The 27,323-nt window shown below is 37.7% G+C and overlaps 2 protein-coding genes across 9 annotated transcripts in view; both read left to right on the top strand.

The window, feature by feature from the left end:
* Window positions 1–13,826, top strand: part of LOC127433612 (phosphatidylinositol 4-phosphate 5-kinase type-1 beta-like) — a 42,163-nt gene extending 28,337 nt beyond the window's left edge. For 7 of the 8 annotated variants that reach the window (XM_051685652.1, XM_051685653.1, XM_051685651.1 and 4 more), the window contains 9 exons: window positions 89–385; window positions 5,083–5,279; window positions 8,747–8,827; window positions 8,915–8,963; window positions 9,064–9,148; window positions 9,260–9,400; window positions 11,536–11,671; window positions 12,810–12,942; window positions 13,081–13,826. In XM_051685652.1, the coding sequence (XP_051541612.1) occupies window positions 89–385; window positions 5,083–5,279; window positions 8,747–8,827; window positions 8,915–8,963; window positions 9,064–9,148; window positions 9,260–9,400; window positions 11,536–11,671; window positions 12,810–12,942; window positions 13,081–13,083 (1,122 nt within the window). In that variant the 3' untranslated portion in view covers window positions 13,084–13,826. The remainder of the gene's footprint in view (window positions 1–88; window positions 386–5,082; window positions 5,280–8,746; window positions 8,828–8,914; window positions 8,964–9,063; window positions 9,149–9,259; window positions 9,401–11,535; window positions 11,672–12,809; window positions 12,943–13,080) is intronic. The other variant, XM_051685648.1, reaches the window with a different exon arrangement.
* A 4,396-nt stretch (window positions 13,827–18,222) lies between these two features.
* LOC127433766 (tight junction protein ZO-2-like) overlaps window positions 18,223–27,323 on the top strand; it is a 57,138-nt gene continuing 48,037 nt past the window's right edge. The window contains exon 1 of the mRNA XM_051685946.1: window positions 18,223–18,362. The gene's annotated coding sequence lies outside the window, so the exon portion shown is untranslated. The remainder of the gene's footprint in view (window positions 18,363–27,323) is intronic.

A 27,323-nucleotide genomic window follows, 5' to 3' on the forward strand; every position in this document is an offset into this window, starting at 1 on the left:
ACAGTATTATATTATGCATAAGATAGTTTGTTTTTATGACAGTCTTTTCTAGATTGAAAAACTGATCTATCCGCCCTTCTAATTGCAGAATCTGAATCAGAACCCGAGGACGCTCCTACCAAAGTTTTACGGGCTCTACTGTATCCAATGTGGCAGTGTTAACATCCGATTGGTTGTGATGAACAATGTTCTGCCCCGTTCTTTGCAAATGCACTACAAATATGACTTAAAAGGCTCCACGTACAAACGCAGAGCCTCACGGAAAGAGCGTTCCAAAGCATCCCCGACATTTAAAGATCTGGACTTCCAGGAGATGCATGAAGGGCTTTACTTTGATGGCGACACATACAATGCCCTAATCAAGACTCTCCAGAGAGATTGTCGGGTTAGTCAGTGTTGTTGAATAAAGTGTTGATGAAAAGCAGTTGTTGAACACTGCAGAAACACTCCATTATAGTATTGACTATAGTAGTTTTGTAATAGGATGAACTATTGAGGGTATATAATCTTACTAGAAGGGTGAATCTCATGAAAACCTGTCCTGGTCATATTTCACCTCAAAATGGAAAAGGAAAAAAATAAGATAATATATTTCACCTAAAGAAAGTTTTTTTTGAGTTTTTGCATTGTAACTTGATTTTGATGACAGTTAAGTACATTTTCCCTCAATTCTTATTAATTGTAATGTGTCCATAAGTTTTACTTTTAAATTTTTTGGTCATTCAAATTATTCTCAGTAGTGATTCTTTTGAGATTCTCATTACTTTAATATAGTATTTTTTTGCTGTTTTACAGTTAAACAAGTGCTGTAATGCTCTTATTTTAATCAGCATGAATAAATAATAATATATATAAATAAAGGCAGCACAGCAAATATTATTAATACTGACTTTTTAAATACTATATACTGTGTATATATATATATATATATATATATATATATATATATATATATATATATATACAGGTGCATCTCAATAAATTAGAATGTCGTGGAAAAGTTCATTTATTTCAGTAATTCAACTCAAATTGTGAAACTCGTGTATTAAATAAATTCAATGCACACAGACTGAAGTAGTTTAAGTCTTTGGTTCTTTTAATTGTGATGATTTTGGCTCACATTTAACAAAAACCCACCAATTCACTATCTCAAAAAATTAGAATATGGTGACATGCCAATCAGCTAATCAACTCAAAACACCTGCAAAGGTTTCCTGAGCCTTCAAAATGGTCTCTCAGTTTGGTTCACTAGGCTACACAATCATGGGGAAGACTGCTGATCTGACAGTTGTCCAGAAGACAATCATTGACACCCTTCACAAGGAGGGTAAGCCACAAACATTCATTGCCAAAGAAGCTGGCTGTTCACAGAGTGCTGTATCCAAGCATGTTAACAGAAAGTTGAGTGGAAGGAAAAAGTGTGGAAGAAAAAGATGCACAACCAACTGAGAGAACCGCACCCTTATGAGGATTGTCAAGCAAAATCGATTCAAGAATTTGGGTGAACTTCACAAGGAATGGACTGAGGCTGGGGTCAAGGCATCAAGAGCCACCACACACAGACATGTCATGGAATTTGGCTACAGTTGTTGTATTCCTCTTGTTAAGCCACTCCTGAACCACAGACAACGTCAGAGGCGTCTTACCTGGGCTAAGGAGAAGAAGAACTGGACTGTTGCCCAGTGTTCCAAAGTCCTCTTTTCAGATGAGAGCAAGTTTTGTATTTCATTTGGAAACCAAGGTCCTAGAGTCTGGAGGAAGGGTGGAGAAGCTCATAGCCCAAGTTGCTTGAAGTCCAGTTTTAAGTTTCCACAGTCTGTGATGATTTGGGGTGCAATGTCATCTGCTGGTGTTGGTCCATTGTGTTTTTTGAAAACCAAAGTCACTGCACCCGTTTACCAAGAAATTCTGGAGCACTTCATGCTTCCTTCTGCTGACCAGCTTTTTAAAGATGCTGATTTCATTTTCCAGCAGGATTTGGCACCTGCCCACACTGCCAAAAGCACCAAAAGTTGGTTAAATGACCATGGTGTTGGTGTGCTTGACTGGCCAGCAAACTCACCAGACCTGAACCCCATAGAGAATCTATGGGGTATTGTCAAGAGGAAAATGAGAAACAAGAGACCAAAAAATGCAGATGAGATGAAGGCCACTGTCAAAGAAACCTGGGCTTCCATACCACCTCAGCAGTGCCACAAACTGATCACCTCCATGCCACGCCGAATTGAGGCAGTAATTAAAGCAAAAGGAGCCCCTACCAAGTATTGAGTACATATACAGTAAATGAACATACTTTCCAGAAGGCCAACAATTCACTAAAATTGTTTTTTTTATTGGTCTTATGATGTACTCTAATTTTTTGAGATAGTGAATTGGTGGGTTTTTGTTAAATGTGAGCCAAAATCATCACAATTAAAAGAACAAAAGACTTAAACTACTTCAGTCTGTGTGCACTGAATTTATTTAATACACGAATTTCACAATTTGAGTTGAATTACTGAAATAAATGAACTTTTCCACGACATTCTAATTTATTGAGATGCACCTGTATGTGTGTGTGTGTGTGTGTGTGTGTGTGTGTGTGTCTGTGTGTGTGTGTGTGTGTGTGTGTAATATAATATATAAAACTCAGCAAAAAAATTAAATGTCCTCTCATTTTCAACTGCATTTATTTTCAGCAAATTTAACGTGTAAATATTTGTATGAAGATAAAAAGATTCAACGACTAAGACATAAACTGAACACGTTTCAGAGACATGTGACTAACAGAACTGGAATAATGTGTCCCTGAACAAAGGGGGTGGGGGGGGGTCAAAATCAAAAGTAACAGTTGTCTCTGGTGTGGCCACCAGCTGCATTATGTACTGCAGTGCATCTCCTCCTCATGGACTGCACCAGATTTAACAGTTCTTGCTGTGAGGTGTTACCCCACTCTTCCACCATGGCACTTGCAAGTTCCCGGACATTTCTGGTGGGAATGGCCCTAGCCCTCACCCTCCGATCCAACAGGTCCCAGACATGCTCAATGGGATTAAGATCTGGGCTCTTCGCTGGCCATGGCAGAACACTGACATTCCTGTCTTGCAGGAAATCACGCACAGAATGAGCAGTATGGCTGGTGGCATTGTCATGCTGGAGGGTCATGTCAGGATGAGCCTGCAGGAAGGGTACCACATGAGGGAGGAGGATGTCTTCTCTGTAACGCACAGCGATGAGATTGCCTGCAGTGACAACGAGCTCAGTCCGATAATGCTGTGACACACTGCCCCAGACCATGACGGACCCTCCAAATCGATCCCGCTCCAGAGTATCGGCCTCAGTGTAACGCTCATTCCTTCGACAATAAACGCGAGTCCGACCATCACCCCTGGGGAGACAAAACCGCGCCTCGTCAGTGAAGAGCACTTTTTGACAGTCCTTTCTGGTCCAGCGAAGGTGGGTTTGTGCCCATAGGCGACATTGTTGCCGGTGATGTCTGGTAAAGACCTGCCTTACAACAGGCCTACAAGCCCTCAGTCCAGCCTCTCTCAGCCTATTGCGGACAGTCTGAGCACTTTTGGAGGGATTGTGTGTTCCTGGTGTAACTGAGGCAGTTGTTGTTGCCATCCTGTACCTGTCCCGCAGGTGTGATATTCGGATGTACCGATCCTGTGCAGGTGTTGTTACATGTGGTCTGCCACTGCGAGGATGATCAGCTGTCCTTCCTGTCTCCCTGTAGTGCTGTCTTAGGTGTCTCACAGTACGGACATTGCAATTATTGCCCTGGCCACATCTGCATGCCTCCATGCAGCATGCCTAAGGCACGTTCACGCAGATGAGCAGGGACCCTGGGCATCTTTCTTTTGGTGTTTTTCAGAGTCAGTAGAAAGGTCTCTTTAGTGTCCTAAGTTTTTATAACTGTGACCTTAATTGCCTACCATCTGTAAGCTGTTAGTGTCTTAACGATCGTTCCACAGGTGCATGTTCAATAATTGTTTATTGTTCATTGAACAAGCATGGAAAACATTATTTAAACCCTTTACAATAAAGATCTGTAAAGTTATTTGGGTTTTTACAAAATTATCTTTAAAATACAATGTCCTAAAAAAGGGACGTTTCTTTTTTTTTGCTTAAAGCCACCTGCCTAATATTGTGTAGGTTCCCTCGTGCTGCCAAAACAGCACCAGCCCGCATCTCAGAATAGTATTCTGAGATGATATTCTTCTCACCACAATTGTAAAGTGCGGTTATCTGATCTACCGTAGACTTGGTCAGTTCGAACCAGTCTGGCCATTCTCTGTTGACCTCTTTCATCAACAAGGCATTTCCTTCCACAGAACTGCCGCTCACTGGGTCTTTTTTTGTTTTTGGCACCATTCTGAGTAAACTCTAGATTCTGTTGTGTGTAAATCCCAGGAGATCAGCAGTTACAGAAATACTCAAACCAGCCCGTCTGACACCAACAATCATCCATGTGATTAACAGCCAATCGTGTGGCAGCAGTGCAGTGCATAAAATCATGCAGACACAGGCCAGGAGCTTCAGTTAATGTTCACATCAACCATCAGAATGGGGAAAAAATTTGATAGCAGTGATTTGGACCGTGGTATGATTGTTGGTGCCAGACGGGCTGGTTTGAGTATTTCTGTAACTGCTGATTGTGGTGAGAAGAATATCGTCTCAGAATGCTATTCTGAGATGCGGGCTGGCGCTGTTTTGGCAGCACGAGGGGGACCTACACAATATTAGACAGGTAGTTTTAATGTTGTGGCTGATCGGTGTATATATAAGATTTAATTTTCTGTAAGTAAAATATAATTTCTTATTTATTTCTTTAGATTTTAGGATGAAATCTAACATGTTCATGCAAGATATCACATGTTCTTTGCAAGTTTTGTGAGATTCACCCAGAATATGTATTTATTTATTGCATATGTTTATTTATCATATTAATGTAGGCCTACAACCTATATTTGTTGTACTTGGATGCTTGTGGTTCAACAACAGCCACTTTTAATATATTATAATACTGTTGGTTATGATGGGGCTCTTTAGTATTATGAGAGTTTTTTGGTCATAATTTCCATCCATGATGCTCCACAGGTGCTGGAGAGCTTTAAGATCATGGATTACAGTTTGCTGCTGGGCATCCATGTTCTGGATAAGAAGATGAGGGGGAGAGGAGGCAGAGGGGACAGTAGGCGTCAGGGTGGACAGAAGGTCCTGTACTCCACAGCTCGGGAATCAATTCAAGGAAATGGCAAAGCTGCCGAGCTCCTCGCTGACACTGATGATGACACGTGAGTGGAGCTTCTCGCTCTGGAGGAGTCAACTACAGTAAAAAGAAAGGGTTTACCAAGATGTTTATTAATGACTAATAAGTCATTTATAAATGCATTCTAAATCAATGATATGCAGTCATAACAACATGAATAAAAAGGGAGACTTTTATGCAGTACTTGCCAAAAAGGGAGCAGTTTAACTGTACATGTTATAAATGCTTAATAAATACACTTATTCATACTTATATAAAAGAGAAATATAAAATGCCTTAAATGACCTAGTTTTATGTCATAATGCAGCAAAAATAGACTATTATAGTGAGATTAAAAGGAGAGAGAATTTTTTTTTGCTACAGTCAGCTTTGTGTTTATATTCATTACAGTAATGTCTTGGTTCACTTGTGTTGTCACTTTCCATGTCATGTTGATGTCAACAGAAAGGTGCTAATCCGAGTGGTTTCCCAACATTCCTAGTCTTCTTTTCAGGTCTTCATGCTCATTCACAGCAAATATCATATAATAACATCTGAGGGCAATTAAACCATACAAAACTTTTATGTACATAGATTTCTAATGTTGGCAACTCTTTAATAAATTGGACATGTGTCCACTTTACATTAGGGTACAATTTCATAGGTTACTAATGTTATATACGTGTTTTTAAGCATTTATAATATGTGAGGTAAAATAGCTCACTATTTGGCAAGTATTGCATGACAGTTGCTTTTTTAGTCATGCTGTTATAACCACAAATCAGTAATTTATAAGGCATTTATAAATAAGTTATTGGTCATCAATGAACCCTTTATAAACCCTTGACAAAGGAAACATTCATTTAAAGTATTATGAAGAAATGTATTGGCTAATGCTAAGATCTAGAAAGCAAGGTGACCTTTGGCTAATGTATATACACTGATGAACCAAAACATTATGACCACTGGTGAAGTGAATTACATTGATCATCTCCTAACAAGGCCACATGTCAAGGTCTGGGTAGATTAGATGGTAAGCGAACAATCAGTTCTCGTACTCAACGTGTTGAGTGCAGGAGAAATGGGCAGGAGTAAAGACCTGAATGAATTTGACAAGGGCCAAATTGTTATGGTCAGACGACTGGGTCAGAGCATCTCTGAAACGGCAAGGCTTGTGGGGTGCTCCCAGTCAGCAGTGGTGAGTACCTACCGACAGTGGTCCGAGGATGGACAAACCACAAACCGGTGACAGGGTTTTAGGCGCCCAAGGCTCATTGATGCACGAGGGCAACGAAGGCTATCCCGTCTGGTCCGAACCGACAGAAGGTCTACTGTGGCACAAGTCACAGAAAATGTTAATGATGGTTACGGGAGGAATGTATCACAAAACACAGTGCATCGCATGGGCTGCATAGCCGCAGACTGGTCGGAGTGCCCATGATGACCCCTGTCCACTGTCGAAAGCACCTACAATGGGCCCGCAAGCATCGGAACTGGACCTTAGAGCAGTGGAAATGGTCACCTGGTCCGATGAGTCCCGTTTTCTTTTACATCACATGGACAGCCTTGTACGTGTGCGCTGTTTACCTGGGGAAGTGATGGCACCAGGATGCACTGTGGTAAGATGACAAGCCAATGGACGGAGTGTGATGCTCTGGGCAATGTTCTGCTGGGAAACCCTGGGTCCGGTCATTCATGTGGATGTCAATTTGACACATGCCATCTACCTAAACATTGTTACAGACCAGGTACACCCCTTCATGGCAGTGGTATTCCCTGATGGCAGTGGCCTCTTTCAGCAGGATAATGCGCCCTGCCACACTGCACACATTGTTCAGGAATGGTTTGAGGAACATGATGAAGAGTTCAAGGTGTTGCCCTGGCCTCCAAATTCCCCAGATCTCAATCTGATTGTGCATCTGTGGAATGTGCTGGACCAACAAGTCTGATCCACGACGGCTCCTCCTCGCAACTTACAGGACTTGAAGGATCTGCTGCTAATGTCTTGGTCCCAGATACCACAGGACACCTTTAGGGGTCTTGTAGAGTCCATGCTTCGGTGCTTCGGTGCTGTTTTGGCAGCATGCAGAGGACCAACAGCATATTAGGCAGATGGTCATAATATTTTGGCTCATCGGTGTATACTGTAGAGGTCTTCACGGGTCCAAAAATTTGTGCCCGTACCGAAAGAGACCCGGAAATGTACTACCTGAACCCGAACCGGACCCTTCTATTTTTGAAAGCTTGGACCCGTACCCATGCAGAACCGAGAAATGCCAGACCCGGACCCGAACCAGACCCATCTATTATTTGAAAGCTGGGACCCGGACCCTGCCGGGAGGCACAGACTCGATCGACACTGATTTCACAGCTGATTGCTATTAACAAGTTCATTTAAAAGTTGTAACGTTAGTAGCCTTCTCCCCTGTGCCTGGTTGTGACGCATATAATCTATCCTCCTTGCAGAAAGTTGGTAAAATACATGCAGGTTTTCTGTGATTCCTCTGTTGCTGATTGAAACAGCATAGCTAATCCACTCATTATTTCAGCTTCAAAAGTCCACTTGCTGTCACGGTGACTGATGACAAACGTGACTTGTTTAGAATCAGCATTGCAGTTTTTTTGTATCTCGCATAAGATAACTTCGACTGTTTGCCCTTTTGAACTATAATAACGATTGCTCGTTCATTGCCATGGCTGCTGACATTAGCATTGCTATTTTGCTATCGTGTGCCTTAACTCTGCTCTGCCTCTGACTTCACTCAGCTCGTTGTGGCTCCTCTCCGTTTTTCACCTTATTTCCCACATGCACTTTCTCATCTTAATTTTACAATGTTGCAACTTAGTTACAACACACACAGACAACACCTTCATCATCAGCGCTGTCTGATCACGGCCGGGTGTTCTCGGATTGACTTGGGTATTACACATAATGTTAAACAGACCCGGGACTCGCAGCAATAGAATGGGACCCAACCCGGACCCGGCTGACCGTATAAAACATGGATCCGAACCCATACAGGTCTCGGGTCGGGTCTCGGGTCTTCGGGTTAGGGTGAACCCGTGAAGACCTTTAGTATACTGTAAGTGTGGTCTGAGACCACATTGAAAATCTGGGATTTTTTCATTTAAACTTGCTAATAAACAGAGAGTTGATATGATTTTGAAAAAAAAAAAAAAAGTACAATTTTGACGTAAAATGAAGAAGAAATTGATTCTGACGAAAACCTCAACTTGGCCAAATATTGGTCGATTAATCTGCCGGACTGATATATCAGTTTATCACTAGTGTGTGATGCATCTCAGGCTTGTGTATCATAACCATAAATCTATGAAAGCACTTCATCAATGGGGCTCATTCATAAAACACAAGCAGAAAGAAATTCTTTGTAAATTGTATGTACTGTAAAAACATTCTTTAGTAAAGTGCCGTAAAATGAGTTTGAATTTTTTTTTACGATTTATGATTATTTACGTCTGGATTAGTTTCAAATAACCAGTTTTTGCTTCTAGAATGGGTGGCATCCCTGCTAAACACAAAGATGAGAAGTTGCTGATCTTTTTGGGCATCATTGATATCTTGCAGTCTTACAGGTATGAATTACATGGCTATCAAGAAATAATTACTGAAGTTTTTTTATTAAAACGATTATTTATTGAAAATGTATGTCTCTGATACAGATTTATAAAGAAAGTTGAGCACTCGTGGAAGGCTCTTGTGTATGACGGCGTATGTATATATATTTTTTCTATACTTAAATATACTGTTTTTATAAATATCTGTTTGAATGTCATCATAATTTGCAACTCTTTGCAAATTTACATACTAGGACACAGTATCTGTCCATAGACCAAATTTCTACGCTGACAGATTCTTGAAGTTCATGGGCAGCACAGTATTTAAAAAGATTCACCGTAAGTTTGGATACTTCCTAATTTTTTTAAATGTCCGCCTTAGCTCATCTTTCTGTTTGCACCTCTTTTTTTTTTTTCCCCTTTTCTTATATTGTGCATTCTTGTGTTTAGCTCTCCGGGGTGCCTCCTCTAGAAGAAAGAAAAACTCCATCTATGTGTGTAGATCGGCTTCCCAGGAAGTTCTACCCACATTAAAAGAAGACAGTAAACAGGATAGGAGGGCGCAAAGCCTCGAAAACCTTGATGACTTAGGTACTAATTTTACAATCTGACTTTTATATTAAGCACTACCTAAAAATCTTATGTTACTTTAAGGAATATTAAAAAAAAAAAAAAAAAAATCTGTATTTACGCACGCACATCATGTTGTTCCAAACCTGTATCCTGTTTTTTTTGTTTTTTGTTTCTGTTTTTAAGAATTATCATGTAGCTCTTTTCCTTACAATGACCATTTATTGTGACCTCAGCTCTCAAGCTCCAATTAAGGACAAAAAAATCATCATAAATCCACGATAATCGTAGTACATATGACTAGTGCGACTGTTATTAATGTTGTTAAAATCTTCTTTGCAGCAGCGTACAAATGTGTACAAATGTCATTCTACATTAAATATATTTAAACAGAATTTTCACATTTGATTATGACATGCAAGAAGCAATGCTGTGTGCCATCAGTGATGTTAAAGGTGCTATATGTAAGATTGACAACAAGCATTTGAAATGGGTACTGCAGTCCAAATTCAAAATATTGGAGAGTTGTCTGCCCCTCCCCAGACTCGAAGCTCATGCGGGTTGCCAGAATGTTGACACACAAATTAACCAACTCAGCATCCATTTTAAAGGATTTCTGGGCTTTAAGCTGTCTCCATCTTCCAAAGGCATCTCCAATATTTATCCTTGTTTTACTACGCCTCTGGTCTTGGTGGTTTTTAGACGAATGGCGAGGCTTTTTAGGTCGGGTGGAATCTATTATCTCTGATCCTGTTCGTTTGCTGGCTTCCATGGCTGCAGCACGCAGTGTTGTTTGCCTGCAAACTTGTTCAAATCTGGCAACCCAGTGGTGTCGAAATAATATTGGTGAGTGGGCAGTAGGGTGGATCACACAGGCCAAAACATAAACAGAAATTCCGGCCCGGAATGGAAACTTCAAAGTAGAATATACTGGCTGTAGCATTGTTATCGGAGAAGCCAGTATTTCAAATGTTTCCTAATTCTCTAATGACATATTATGGTCATTTTATGATTTAGTACAGTAAAAATATTACATATAGCACCTTTAAATCAGGTACATTGTGCACCATTTTTAATTCTGAATGTGGAGGTGAATTAGATTACATAGCTGCAGCAGAGGGGAAGATTTTCAGTGAATAACAACATAAATTTCGGTCTGTTCCTCACACAAAGCTACTGTATGACTTCAGCAGACTGGGAATACAGCACACAAGTTGTATGGACTACTTTTATTGTGTTTTTGTAGAGCTGTCAGAATTAACGCTTAAACGCATGCGATTAAGTTAAAGTTGTTTCTTCTTCTTTTTGCTGCTCCCGTTAGGGGTCGCCACAGCAGACTGTCCGTGATCCGTATATCTGACTTGGCATAGGTTTTACGCCGGATGCCCTTCCTGACGCAACCCCCAGTGGCTGGGAGACTCTGTAACGCATTAATTTTTCTTAATCGTGATTAACACATTTACCGTTAATACAGCATAAACACTGGTGTGAAGGGCGGAAACTTTGTAATGTGTCCACCCAGAGTCATTACACTGACGCACACAACACAAACACACACACTTTAGACTTTGGGAAACGTTTAATGTCACTTGAATTATTGCTATTTTAGTGCATTTCTATCTTTATACTGTGGAATATACTTTGGAATATGTTAAAGCATTATATTGTTACATATTCTTTTCTTTTCTAAGATGGAAATAAATGCATTTTGACAAGAAAAGAAGTATATATAGTCAAATTTCAGCACTTTTAAAATCTGTGATTAATCGCGATTAACTAAAAAAAATATTGTGATTAATTGCGGTTCCAATTTTTAATCGACTGACAGCACTCATTTTTTGTCCTTTTGGAGGGCTGTCTATGAATTGTAGTTGTTTGGAAAACAGCTGTAAAAAAATTTCCTTCTGTTTTATTTGGGAAAATAAATGCATACAGGTTTGGAACAACATGAATGTGAGTGAATTAAGACTTTATTTAAATTTTAAAGGAACTACTATATTCTCTTTAAAATGCATTAATTGAAGTATACTACTTCATACTACTTGCCAGTTTACTAAGATTTACTGTACTAAATTTACAGTTATGTTTGCGTTTACTTTGAACACATTCAAGATTCAGATCTTTTTGAGTGAAACAATACTACTTCTCTATGACAGATACAAACTCCGCACAGAAACCTGATGTTATTCCAAGCTCCACCAGCATGGATCTAGCCATTTCAGTGAACACCATTTCTTCTTCCTCCTCTATAGATGATGTTAAAGTTGAACTGGATACAGATTCAGACAGCAGGTATTTGTCTAAAACTAGAGGTCTTCAAACTATTTGATGCCAACGACCAAAATATGATGATCCACTTGCAAGGAAACACCTACATAGCAAATATATGTCAGGAAATATCACCAGGAGAGTAGGATGCAAGTGCAGTTTTAATGAAGATAAGGCAACGGTACAAGATGACAGGCAAAATTCAATAAAGTGTACAGGCAGAAGGTCAGGCGATTGGCAAACTCATGGTCAATAAACAGGCAAAGGTATTATAACAGAGAATCAGGTAGAATATAGTAAGCTTAGTAACGTCAAACACTAAGAAAATGAGCGTATACTTTGCAGTGACTGAACGTGACTGAGTCTCTTATAAATGGTGTAGTGATAGCTGTAGTGATGATGTGCAGGTGAGGCTGATCAGAAATCAGGTGACTGGGATCAAGCTGGTGCATGGGAATTTGAGTCCGGGGTGGCCATGTTTGGATGCTGCTGTGACTGCTGGGAATCTGAGTTCATGACAATATAAATGTAGCTATATATTTTTAAGTGTACAGACCTATAAATGTGATGTGTGATATTATAGTCATGTTGTTTCCAAAATTAAATAATTGACTTTTTATTGTCCTAATCCAAAACAAATTATTAAAATATTGTCTGGAAAATATTAATTGTGTTAAGTCGACAGTGCATGTTTTTCTACCCACTATTAGAGTAATGTTAGATGTATAAATGTACATTTAGATGTAAAAAAGTAAAAATTTTAATTCAATTAATTCAATTGCGCTTTTCACAATATCTACTGTTCCAAAGCTCACAGAGTATTGCCTCACAACCACTTAATGCAATGAGCAAGCCAAAGGCGACAGTGGCGACACAAATACAAACTATTTTTGAAAGTATGCACATTGCAAATATAAATGCACATTACATTTTTCCCCTTTGAAATGTTCTGTTTAAAAACTCCTGGTTTAGTCCACACACTTTCTGGCCACAGAAAGCCTGAATTAAAAAGGTCATGAGTTTATAAACTCCCATATTTTTTTTACATTTCTTCACAGAGATCTTTATAGATTCCTCTTTGCAACTTCTGATAATTAAATAAACCTGACTGGTTGGCTTATGCTTTGTCTGTTTGACTGATGTCATTGTGTTTTTTCTTCAGAGATGATCGTAGAACATCCAGCTCGACTCTTGCATTGGAAGACAGTGCTCTTCCGACCTCAAACTCACATGCGAGCACACCTGAGTCTGCCCTGGATGTCTATTTGGTCAGTCTTTGTCATGTCAAGTCAAATGTAATACCATTTTTTCTTATTACATGATACATGTAAAAAATATAATTAGGTATAGTTCCCATAAAACAAAAATGACTCGAATAAGGATGTTAAACCTAGTGATCCAGATCATTATTTGTTACTTTTATTCTTTTGCAGTGATGCGTGAAGTCTCCTGAAGTGTACCAGGTCATCAAAACATCTACAAAACTGAGAGGCAGTGAACATATTTTATATATGTTATATCATTAAGAAGTCAGTTCACTTGGTAAAGGCAAGGCTTGCCAAATGCTGTCTCACCAGTCACTCAGAATTTTGCACAGTGGATTTCTCTAGCTGCTAATACATATTGTACTGAGAGAGACCTAGCGGAGTGATTGCCACACTGTAGTACTGCAGTGCTTTGTGCTGTCTGTGCACTTTGCACCCACTTGCGAGCACAAGTTTGTCATAAAATATTAGTTACAGTTCCATTAGACCTATGTTTTGTATAATCACATGAATGCATCAGTTGGTATGCATTGTAAACAGTGTGATTACTGATTAAGGAGTGTGTCCAGCAAAGAATATATAATTGATTAAATATGAATCATTATATAATTATCTTATGAGCACTCCTGACATGCATTGTGCGAGTAAATATTTATATCCATTTATTTTGATTCCAGTACAGTGACTAGTGCCCAAACTATTTCACAATCAACACAATGGAATGATGTAATGGGGCGCATCATAATGGTCAATGTTACTTTTGTGAAAAGATTAACATGGGTTTGATAGTGAAAGACTTTAAATCTGTAAAAACTTGTATTTAAACGTAATATATTTTGATTAGATACACATAATTTAAATGTACTATGTAGAATGTTCTGCATGTTGTGCTATTAAATGCTGCATATTCACAAGACTTATTCAGTTTTTTCAGTGTTGTGAGTGTGTATTGAACATACAGTAATATGATATAGCAGTTACAATGTGTCCAAAATGCTTTTCACCTATACCCAAATGCATTGCTAGATCCTATTTAGGAAGGCTTCAGCCACCCTAAAATTAATCTCTGCCAGGGCCAGAGGAGTGGCACGGGGTGGCAGCTGCCACCCTAAAATTAGCTTTGCCATCCCACTTGCCACCCCAATTCGGACCTCGCTCGCATCCTGGAGACGGTGCACAACAGCTTAACCCATTCATGTTGCGCATGGTCCACAACAATGTTCTGCCCGTGTCTGGCAGGACACAGCGGCGCTCCGCCTCGGTAGACAAACCCCCACAAATCTGAACTAATATTTTTATTTTTTATTTTACACCTTTATTTTATCAGGGTTAATCTATTGAAATTAAAATCTCTTTTCGGTGTGATTTTCTCTTTTAAATGAATTGAAAAGACTCGAGTCACAAGTTAATGACATACAGAGAAACATCATCTGGAGTTAATTCACTCCACTAAAGAACGACCAATCTAAAAGTGACATTTATTGTAATAATAGGTTTTTGTGAAATTTGATATAACTTGAATCTATAGAAAATGTGAAATTATTGATTTTCTATAAGAAACTATTTAAAAAAATAATACATGGAAAAATGTTAAAAATTAATTATTTGAAAGGTTCTTTAAAAGGTTTCAGTTATTTATTTATTTACTTTATAAGTGTGTTTATTATAGAAAAATTATTAGTTGGATTTCTTAAATGATGTAAGCCCAATTAAAAAAATCAAAACACAAAATCTATGCTAAAGAGTGAAATACATTAAATGTGCACATCTAGTGTCATTGGGGGCTGATTGAAAATCTTGAAGCGCCCCTGCCTATACCAGAAATCTACTATGTCTGTTTTCACTCTGGGGCTACTCAATGTAATCCACTAGGGGGCGTAATATCAGGCAGTAAAAGTTTTGTTTTTCCTGTTGTTACATTTTTAATCTTTGATAATGAGGTTTGTAATATCTGGTTTCAGAGCATGTAATACTGGGCTATAAAAGCTATCATCAAATTAAGATATTATGACTTTGTATATAATAGATACTTGGGTTAAGCCATTTATATTGGCTTATAAATCATATGGCTACAATACAACACACCTCAGAACAGCCAAAACACAGCACTTTTGATATTTATGAAGTTATATAAAATTGTATATAGTTATATATAATTGTAAAAATAATTTAAATATGTTTTATACAATTAAAAATACAACCAAAATGTAATGTTTTATATATATATATATATATATATACACTATATTGCCAAAAGTATTCGCTCATCTGCCTTTAGACGTATATGAACTTAAGTGACATCCCATTCTTAATCCATAGGGTTTAATATGACGTCGGCCCACCCTTTGCAGCTATAACAGCTTCAACTCTTCTGGGAAGGCTTTCCACAAGGTTTAGGAGTGTGTTTATGGGAATTTTTGACCATTCTTCCAGAAGCGCATTTGTGAGGTCAGACACTGATGTTGGACGAGAAGGCCTGGCTCCCAGTCTTCGCTCTAATTCATCCCAAAAGTGCTCTATCGGGTTGAAGTCAGGACTCTGTGCAGGCCAGTCAAGTTCTTCCACACCAAACTCGCTCATCCATGTCTTTATGGACCTTGCTTTGTGCACTGGTGCGCAGTCATGTTGGAACAGGAAGGGGCCATCCCCAAACTGTTCCCACAAAGTTGGGAGCATGGAATTGTCCAAAATCTCTTGGTATGCTGAAGCATTCAGAGTTCCTTTCACTGGAACTAAGGGGCCAAGCCCAGCTCCTGAAAAACAACCCCACAACATAATCCCCTCTCCACCAAACTTCACAGTTGGCACAATGCAGTCAGACAAGTACCGTTCTCCTGGCAACCACCAAACCCAGACTCGTCCATCAGATTGCCAGATGGAGAAGCGTGATTCGTCACTCCAGAGAACGCGTCTCCACAGCTCTAGAGTCCAGTGGCGGCGTGCTTTACACCACTTGGCTTGGATGCAGCTTCTCGGCCATGGAAACCCACTCCATGAAGCTCTCTACGCACTGTTCTTGAGCTAATCTGAAGGCCACATGAACTTTGGAGGTCTGTAGCGATTGACTCTGCAGAAAGTTGGCACTATGCGCCTCAGCATCCGCTGACCCCGCTCTGTCATTTTACGTGGCCTACCACTTCGTGGCTGAGTTGCTGTCATTCCCAATCGCTTCCACTTTGTTATAATACCACTGACAGTTGACTGTGGAATATTTAGTAGCGAGGAAATTTCACGACTGGACTTGTTGCACAGGTGGCATCCTATCACAGTACCATGCTGGAATTCACTGAGCTCCTGAGAGCGGCCCATTCTTTCACAAATGTTTGTAGAAGCAGTCTGCATGCCTAGGTGCTTCATTTTATGCACCTGTGGCAATGGAAGTGATTGGAACACCTGAATTCAATTATTTGGATGGGTGAGCGAATACTTTTGGCAATATAGTGTATATATATATATATATATATATATATATATATATATATATATATATATATATATATATATATATATATATATATATATATATATATATATATCAGTACTGTGCAAAACTCTTAGGCACATAAGATGTTTCACAAAAGCATTTTTCTTAAGATAGTTATTTATATCTTCAGCTTTACTGTGTCAATAGGAAATATAAATGTTAGACTCCCAAACATTACTTTTGCAAATAGAAAAGATTAGAATAGAAGAACAGGGAGCCCTGCAACAGATGTCATGGCCCCCACAAATCCCCCCTCTGAACATCGCGTCAATATACACACACACACACACACATTTTGAAAACGTTCTAAAAACCCACACAAATGTAAAAAATAATGTAACAAAAATACAAATTTTAGAAATGTTGTGAAAATACCAACCTGCTATGTTTTCTTCAAGTAGCCACAAAACATAAATATAACATGTTTTTATACGAAAATAAAACCAGACCAAGTTGAAACTTTAGTGGGACGTTTTATTTAGGTGTTAAAATAACCTAATATGCACATTTGAATAAGAAGTATAAAAACTATTGGAACAATGGAAACTATTTGTAACTGTACTGAAAACAAGGATTTTGTGGTGAAATATAGCAGAAAAGATGAAATAGGCCTTCTTTACATTGTATAAGTTAATTTAAGCATGAACTTGAAAATATTAAGTAAATTCTACATTTGTACTTAAATTCAAACATGTAAAAATGAATGCTCTTGCTTATAAGTAAATTATAAGTAACCTTGCCATATTTACTCATTAATTTGAGTACATTTTACAGGTAAATTAAACATGTAAATTGTACTTAACTTTTCAAAGCTTGTGTTCCCAGCATGCACCGGACTTGAATCATTAATGAGCTTGCATGGTTTCACTGTTTGCCAGTTTATTTACACCATTTGTATTGTTGATTTTGCTGTTACATTTGGTAACTTCTTGTTTTGTGAAGTTGGAAGTTCCTTTTCTACTCAGTTACATGTTCATGATCAAAAAAGTTCACCTTTAATTGTTATTGTCATGGTGTTTTGTGCATCAGTTGTATCATGTTTCTATGACCTGTATTGGAAGGTGATGTGGAAGGTCTTCGTGTGTCATGTGGTACATGATTAAACATGTGTTTATAAGGAAAGTTCAAAATGTGACATTTTCCAATAAAAATTAACATTTTACTAAATGTATGCCTACATCAGATTTGTAAGTAAAAGTTACTGTATTAACGGAAAAGTTAAATTTACTCACTTTAATCAATATTATGTCATGAGGTTAAGTAGATTTTACTTAATTTTATAGCATTAAAATTTACACAGAAAGTTGTTTAAAAAAACAAAAACAAAAAAACAAAACAAACAAACAAACAAAAAAAAAAAAACACCAGGAATATACCAAAATACAACTAGGCCACATTTTTTTTTTTTTTTTTTTATTTATTTATTTATTTATTTTTTTAAACTTGGAAACAAAACAAAGCTTACAAACTTAAATGCCAAATCTCTAACGAAAGGGCAATTTACCACAGCTGGCAAACATTTTACCTACTTTTTTAAATCATGGACAAATAACGTTGTACCGCGACGTTATCTAACTGCAACTAAAATGCAACATTGTGAAACGTTGTTAAAACGTTTGCTGGGTGAATTCATATATTAAAAGCTTAGTTCAAGCCATTGCATATTCTGTAAAGTTAAAGTTACATTTCATATAAAATACAAATGAAAGCTAAGATTAATAATTTATTAGATAAAATAGTCGCAAATACATGTAAAGGTATGAGCCTCTGTTATGGTCACGTGGTTTGTGAATGCATTGCGTGACTCACCTGCGTGCTCATAGACACGCCCATACCTGGACGAGTCAGGAAATCTGGGATTGTACACAAAATCCAGCTCTTCCATCTATCCAGTTTAAATGTTCAGTCATTTATACATTACACTGAATCCTGTGCATCTCTAGTAGAGTTTATTGGGCATAGTAAGGTACGTACTTTCACATTGACTTTTATGTGTCTGTCTGTCTGTCGTCTGTTTCCCTGTTTACTGGTTTCGGTTAACCATTGTTCAAGAAGGGCGTAAACATGCGCTAATGTCACAGAAAATGTCAGAGAATGATTTTTACTTACTTTGCTCAACTTGTTCTTTAAATGAAGTTCGCCTACATTTGACAACAACGTGTTTCAGATAACAGGCCTGCAGTAACTACAACATGAAAGCAAGTCAAGTGTGTTTCCTGTCATTTTGCCCACGAAACTGTAGTTACCTGAACTCTTCTAACGCTTAAAAGTTGCGATGTGCAGCTACACATGAGTTTTTGTCCTTGACAGTATCATTTCTTTTTTAAATGAGTGTTAACGGTTGTTTCTGGACACTTATTCATGTACAAACAAATAACGAGTGATTATAATAATAGTATAAAATAAAAGTGAACTCATCAAAACTATAAAATAGCACAAGTGTAAGTATGGAAACTGTGTATTGACCAACATGTTAAACAAATCAAAACTATCTTAGCCATTTAGCTTATTCAAAGTATGGTGCATCTTAATATTGCTAATATTTGCTTCTAAAATATTGAAGGAGTTTTCATACGGGCAGTTTTTGGCTGCTTTTTCTTCACTTTCTGGTCAAACTCAAAAAGATAAATAAATAAATGTAAGTTTAACTTTTGCTAAGGGATTTATGATAATGGAAAACATAAATTCATGTCAAGTGTTTCCAAATTTTTGACTGGTAGTGTATTTAAAGAAAAAAAAAAAAATATATATATATATATTTAAAATTGAGTAATCTGTTGATTATTTTTATTTTATTTTAAAGCTTTCTAGATAAGAATATTTTGTTGCATTAGGTTTTTAATTTTATTTATTGATTGAAACAAATTGGTTTAAAAAGGTTTAAAATATTACAAAATAAGAGCACGGACACAACTGGGTAGAGTTGCACCAGCTGTGCGTAAGGTTTCACTAAACGTAAAGTTGGGCCGTAAAGTTCACACTAAGGGCTTAGTAACTACTAGTTAGTTTGTGACTAAGCCAGTGCTTAATTTGGTTGCACCACCTGTTCTTAAGGCAAGACTTGACTAGTAGGTCGTAACCTCTCCGTAAAGTAATGCGCAGTCGCATAATATGACGTTTACCTGAATTGATCCAATAATCAGCCTTCAAATGTGTACACAGAAGTGTTAAAAAGCCGTCAGTTTCAGTTTGATCTTGTTACGGTTGAAGTTCAAACCTTGTTTGCTCACGTAAAAATAGGATACTTAATAAAACAAGATTTCATTAATGGTATATTTAGCCTATGTAAATAACAATATTTAATAGCTGTATCTGAAATGAATAAGAGACAATAAATATAGGATTAATTATACAACAGGCTAGAAAAGTAGACATTTATTAATTTTAACATCCTATAAATATTTTAAATGTGTTGAAACTTGACACTGGGCGACACATCCTGAAAACTGCACCGTTAGATTGGTTTCACGCTGTATGTAAATGAGTGTAATGTCAATATCATACTGTATGTCGAAAGGATTGATGCCTTTCATGCAAAACATGAGCTCATTGATGTCATTAAATGAGTCTGCTTTTTTATTCCAACCTTTACTCCTGGTCGGAGTCTGCCGTAAATATTTAGTTTATACGTAGGGTTACGTTCTAAGATTAATAGTGCAACGCTCACATATTTAGTATGCACAGCTGGTGCAACCGGCCCCTGGTCATTTGATTGCAACTGTTTGTAACTGCACTGAAAAACAAGATTTTGTGGTGAAGTAAATCTAGCAGAAAAGATTAAATACTTTCTACATTGAATAAGTTAGTTTAAGCATGAACTTGAAAATATTAAGTAAATTCTACATACATGTCAAACATGTAAAAATGAATTATGTATATTATGTCATGAGGTTAAGTAGATTTTATTTCATTTGATACCATTAAAATGTACTTAGAAAAACTGTGTGCGTAAACGTAAAAATGAAAATTAAGTAAATCTTACTAGTCAGTTTTTTTCAGCATGTGCACCCAGTATCTTACACTTGTTCACACGCATACTCGCATACTTGAGTGTCCAGGTGTAGAATGTGAAGGAGTCATAGTATTGTATTGACTCAGAGTTGCTCACAAGAGGACGGGAGTGGTTAGAGACTGATAAGGTCAGTGTTTACATTATGAATGTAGTTTCAGTGCTTGTGGTTGGAAAGATGAAACCAGAGCCAAAGCCTCAGCAACTGGATCTCTTTACAGTATGGTTATAACAGTATGCATGAATCTATGAAGCCGCCATGCTTCCAAAGGTGTGAGTGAAAGGTGGCGTGTTTTATTTGATGATTAAATATGGATCTGGCTGAAAGGGGCATTGCATAATATACACTGTGATTGTGCATTAGCTAAACACATGGAGCTAAACACTCATGCAAGCGCCACGGACGGTTTACGTAAAGGCATTAAAATACTTGGACAATACATGAAATACATGTAAACACACAAAATCCTTTACCTGCCAATTCCTAGAGACATTAATACAAAGCTGATAATACGATGTTTTGTTGACATTTAAATTGGAGCTTTGGAGAATTAGTAGACTTAAAATAGTAAATGAAATCACTTTTTATAGTTAGGTCTGATGTTATATTACGCTGCTTTGTGTTTGTAATCCACTTGAGGTGACTTACTGCCATTAGGGATGTTCTGAACTGAATGATGTAAAATTATTTATTATTTAAGTTTAGTGTATTCAACAGAGAAATCAGAAAGTGTCTCATCAATCTTAATAAAAGTTGCATAGATTTTAAGAATCAGATTATTACATGGGTATATTTAACAAATACGTCATATGTCAATGGATTTTTACTCCCCGCTCACATCAAGATCGACCTATATGGGTTTTTCAATGGCCTATACCGATATTAATGATGATACAAAACCTGATAGCCGATAAATGCAGATACAAAACACACACTTATTTCATACAATGTTTACTTAAATTCGCTTCAACTTGGATTAAAAAACTTGAAAACAAAGATTTGACAAATCTTTTGGTAGTCTATTGATTTTGGAACTGACACAAGGGAAAGTTAAAGGGGTCATGAAATGCTCTTTTTGTTATAGTTTTATCTTCCCTGAGGTCCACTGATAATGTTAGTAAAGTTTTTTTGCATTAAAACAGTCATAATTTAGTAATATACAGTTGTGCTTAAGTTTGCATACCCTGGCAGAAATTGTGAAATTTTGGCATTGATTTTGAAAATATGACTGATCATGCAAAAAACTGTCTTTTATTTAAGGATAGTGATCATATGAAGCTTGTTTGGCTCCCTTTTAAATCACAGTGATAACAGAAATCACCCAAATGGCCCTGATCAAAAGTTTACATACCCTTGAATGTTTGGCCTTGTTACAGACACACAAGGTGACACAGACAGGTTTAAATGGCAATTAAAGGTTAATTTCCCACACCTGTGGCTTTTTAAATTGCAATTAGTGGCTGTGTATAAATAGTCAATGAGTTTGTTAGCTCTCACGTGGATGTACTGAGCAGGCTAGAAACTGAGCCATGGGGAGCAGAAAAGAACTGTCAAAAGACCTGCGTAATAAGGTAATGGAACTTTATAAAGATGGAAAAGGATATAAAAAGATATCCAAAGCCTTGAAAATGCCAGTCAGTACTGTTCAATCACTTATTAAGAAGTGGAAAATTTGGGGATCTCTTGATACCAAGCCAAGGTCAGGCAGACCAAGAAAGATTTCAGCCACAGCTGCCAAAAGAATTGTTCGGGATACAAATAAAAACCCACAGGTAACCTCAGGAGAAATACAGGCTGCTCTGGAAAAAGACAGTGTGGTTGTTTCAAGGAGCACAATACGACAATACTTGGACAAAAATGAGCTGCATGGTCGAGTTGCCAGAAAGAAGCCTTTACTGCGCCAATGCCACAAAAAAGCCTGGTTACAATATGCCCGACAACACCTTGGCACACCTCACAGCTTCTGGCACACTGTAATTTGGAGTGATGAGACCAAAATAGAGCTTTATGGTCACAACCATAAGTGCTATGTTTGGAGAGGGGTCAACAAGGCCTATAGTGAAAAGAATACCATCCCCACTGTGAAACATGGTGGTGGCTTACTGATGTTTTGGGGGTGTGTGAGCTCTAAAGGCATGGGGAATCTTGTGAAAATTGATGGCAAGATGAATGCAGCATGTTATCAGAAAATACTGGCAGACAATTTGCATTCTTCTGCATGAAAACTGCGCATGGGAAGCTCTCAGACTTTCCAGCACGACAATGACCCTAAGCACAAGGCCAAGTTGACCCTTCAGTGTTTACAGCAGAAAAAGGTGAAGGTTCTGGAGTGGCCATCATAGTCTCCTGACCTTAATATCAACGAGCCACTCTGGGGAGATCTCAAACGTGCGGTTCATGCAAGACGACCAAAGACCTTGCATGACCTGGAGGCATTTTGCCAAGACGAATGGGGAGCTATAACACCTGCAAGAATTTGGGGCCTCATAGAAAAGACTGCACGCTGTCATAGATGCTAAAGGGGGCAATACACAGTATTAAGAACTAAGGGTGTGCAGACTTTTGAACAGGGGTCATTTAATTTTTTTCTTTGTTGCCATGTTTTATGTTATGATTGTGCCATTCTGTTGTAACCTACAGTTGAATGTGAATCTCATAAGAAATAAAAGAAATGTGTTTTGCCTGCTCACTCATGTTTTCTTTAAAAATGGTACATATATTACCAATTCTCCAAGGGTATGCAAACTTTTGATTACAGCTGTATGATCATTTTCCACCCTGTCTCTGGCCCTTTGTCTGAAACGCTCAGTTTTGGCCTAAGTGCCTCCTTTAAACTTCAGTGTAAACACCCACTGTTCTGATTGGCTAACATTGTGCAGCCCCTCCAATACAACCATATTTTAAACTCAATCGGAAAAAAATGAATAAGTACCAAAACATTATAAAACTTAATGTCAGGGTTTATACATAACGCACATCCAACACATTGCATCTGAATATATTAAACTGTTCATCTCAAGCACAACAGTTAACACTCACACCCTGTCTACACCAGACGCGAGAGTCACGTCAAAAGCAATAGAACCCATTATAATCAATGATGCTGTCTACCATGGAAGTGTCTGTTGCAGGGCGCAGACAGTAAACAGTCCCGTTTGATTTTGTGCTGCACGCGCTGGCGCTACTACCGCCAACAACACAAATAAACGGTTTAGAAAGTTTGTGTCGACGCGCCCGGTGTAGACGGCCTGAAGCCGTTGTATTACGTCACGTCAGCGGATGTGCCCAGTGTAAACGGGGTGTCAGCACCATAAACTATCACACAGTCATGACATATGAAATATTCATAAAGGAAACGGTTTACTAATGGTTTTTGCAATCATGTCCAAGTGTTTTTAACTGCCCCATCCTTCAATAACAGTTCCTTTGCAAAGCTTGAATCGTATTGTGACTGGTATGATATGAGCCGAACATACAGTTCACTCTAAAATTCGCTGAAGACACATCCAGTTTCCAGTATCTTTCCATCATGTTTTCATACACCAACAACAACAAGAACGCGTCCATGAAAGAGAGCTTCTCCACTTCAGAGTTGTAACTTAACACTGCGTCTTTTGAAGCGGCCCGAGATATGTATCAAGCAGTCCAAGACATCTGTCTGCGCATGTTTATGTAGAAAAACATTTAAATCCAGACAGGCACATGAAGATGTCCTGTGTAAGTCCACTTTGGATGAATCTCCCATGACAGGCCCCATCTCTCTGCTATTCACCTGTGTGACTGACTGAGCACCAGTGGGCGGTGCCAAGGGTGCAATGATGAAAAAATAGGCGTTGCATATGCAGATGTATTTGGTCCTTGTGATGTCACAAGTTCCACGAATTCCAAACGAGCCATTTTGCAGCTTGATTTAAATAAATGCTCTTTTTCTATTGAGGAAATTTTCAGTTCTGAAACTTACAGAATGTTTTTATAGTACAATGACCTCTTATATGTCAAAAGATCAAGGAAAATTTGATACCTTATGTCATGACCCCTTTAACAATTCTGATAATCGGCAAAGCGAACACGGTTATCGGCCGATGCCGATAAATTGCAAAATGGTCAAATATCAGCCAGTTAATCAGCCTGGCTAATATATCGGCCTATCACATATGTATTAGGGAAGTACCGATACTGGTATCGAAATCATGCTGTGAGCATCTGTATAAAAGCTCTTCATTTGATAAAAAATAATAAACAATATTATGTTGAATATTAAATGTTCTATTTTGATTTGATTACAGTTTTAATAAATTCATTTATTTAGACACCATTTTAATGGTAAAACTGAGAAAAAAAAAAGTTTAATATTGAATTTGTTTAATTAAAAAATAAATTGGTATCGTTATCGGCAAGTACCGAAAAGGAAGTATCGGTACTCAGAATTGTTTTCCAAAAAATGGTATCAGGACATCCCTAATATTTATAATAGGGGTGTGCGATACCTGTCAAATCGATATACCAGTAGAAATGCGTCAACTGGCAAAATTGTGTATCGTTTCTAGCATGGTATACAAAATGCATATTCCAATCCAAGGTTGCACTTCATATAATCAATATTTTTTTTTATTTATCCATCATTATTTACTTTTGCATTTTGTTTTGTGTTAAATAGTGGCTTGTTCTCACAATAAAAAAATAAAATGTTATGCCCTTTTCTCCCAATTTGAAATGCCCAATTCCCACTACTTAGTAGGTCCTCGGGGTGGCGCGGTTACATCAATCCGGGTGGCAGAGGACAAATCTCAGTTGCCTCCGCTTCTGAGACCGTCAATCTGTGCATCTTATCACGTGGCTCGCTGTGCATGACACCACAGAGACTCGCAGCATGTGGAGGCTCATGCTACTCTCCACGATCCACGCACAACTTACCACGCGCCACATTGAGAGCGAGAACCATTTAATCATGACCACGAGGAGGTTACCCCATGTGACTCTACCCTCCCTAGCAACCGGGCCAATTTAGTTGCCTAGGAGACCCGGCTGGAGTCACTCAGCACACCCTGGATTCGAACTCGCAACTCCAGGGGTGGTAGTCAGCGTCAATACTCGCTGAGCTACCCAGGCCCTTTCTCACAATATTTGACATGAGCGCTTTCATTGTTCTTTTCATCATTTTTCAGTTTTTGAATCACTTTCCTTAATGTGTGTCATTATTATGATATATAGTGTTATTGACCAAAAATTTCAAGAATCTTGCAATATACATTTCTGCTTAAATTACCCACCCCTGTGTATAAGGAGAAAGTGTATATTTTTAGATGCTGTTGAACTGGTCACCATGTCTTTTTCAATTTTTCCCCATTTTTAATCACCTTTTAGCTTTTTTGCAGTTAACTGAAAATAGTCCTGCATTGGGACAGTGTAGTCTCAATTAATATAGGTCAAAAAAACATATTTTTCCCAGTTTAAATATGTAAATGATTTTTATTTTGATATGCCTCATATTTTCACAATATTGTTTACAGTGGGCTCTCTATAATAAATGCTGTAATAGATACTATTACCTACACACTAAACTTGATGAAATCTATTGGCACAGGTAATGACAGATGCTAAATTTCAACACAGCAGTATAAATGACCCTCAGGCAGATTTCAAAATGTCTACAGGTTTGGACTGCATTTACCGTGTCGATGCCTGTTCAGTTTTTACTTTGTGTCAGAGTAGAGGACAAAGTTCATTTGTTTGTTAATGTAGGTCACCAGTATGTAAGTAAACAATACAGTATTACCAGCATATGACCACTGTTGTATTTCAAAAAAAATTTTAGCAGCTAAAATTGCCACATACTGTTCCTTATCTAGACCAGTGGTTCCCAAACCTTTTAAACCGGTACACCTTTATAGTGTTTTTTTTTTTTTTCTCACCACGGCACCTCAACCACAGGAAATAAATTAATATGCGATTGAAAACATTTGGCATGTAAATATTAACAAATTAATTTCAAATAAAATAGCCTTCAAGTGTTTCTCCCAAAGTTTTAAAGAAATTATTCAAGAGCTAGTGATGAAATAGAGTAATAAGTAGAGTAAACAGTGCTTTAAATTCTTTGAATTATAGAACTACTTAAATGATTGACTATCTTTACTGTGTGATTTTTAGATTTACATTAATACAGATTCGATACAGTCAAGAGTTTGACTGAAAAGCAGAACTGTCATTGAAATGCATTGGGCTTAAAGGGATGGTTCACCCAAAAAAAGGAAAATTAAATAATTATATAATAATTCTCACCAACATGTAAAATATTGCTTCTAAAGACATGAACTAAACCACTGGAGTCATATGGATTACTTGTATGCTGCCTTTATGTGATTTTTGGAGCTTCAAAGTTCTGGCCACCATTCACTTGCATTGTATGAACCTACAGAGCTGAGATATTTTTCTAAAAATCTTAATTTGTGTTCAGCAGAAGAAAGTCTGGGATGGCATGAGGGCAGGGTTGGGGAGTAACGGAATACATGTAACGGGATTACGTATTTAAAATACAAAATATAAGTAACTGTATTCCACTACAGTTACAATTTAAATCATTGGTAATTAGAATACAGTTACATTCAAAAGTGATTTTGATTACTGAAGAGATTATTTTGCATTTTATTGTCATTTGTTTCATTTAATATTTAGTCCTTTCAGATGGAAAACATTTATCCATATAAATGATGCAATCCAAAGTGCATCTGAACAGTGGTGAAACACTTTCTTATGATGTGTTACATTCATACGAGCAGACAGAGAAGTACGTTTGAAGTAAGTTTGGAGCAGAAGAAATGCTATTTCTAGCCATTTTACATGCACGTTACCAGGCACGATCATATTTTTCTAATCAAGAAAATTCACGTTGGATCATAATTTCTTTTTTTCTAGTAAGA

The sequence above is a fragment of the Myxocyprinus asiaticus genome, chromosome 43 (assembly GCF_019703515.2).
Source record: "Myxocyprinus asiaticus isolate MX2 ecotype Aquarium Trade chromosome 43, UBuf_Myxa_2, whole genome shotgun sequence".
Taxonomy (NCBI): Eukaryota; Metazoa; Chordata; class Actinopteri; order Cypriniformes; family Catostomidae; genus Myxocyprinus; species Myxocyprinus asiaticus.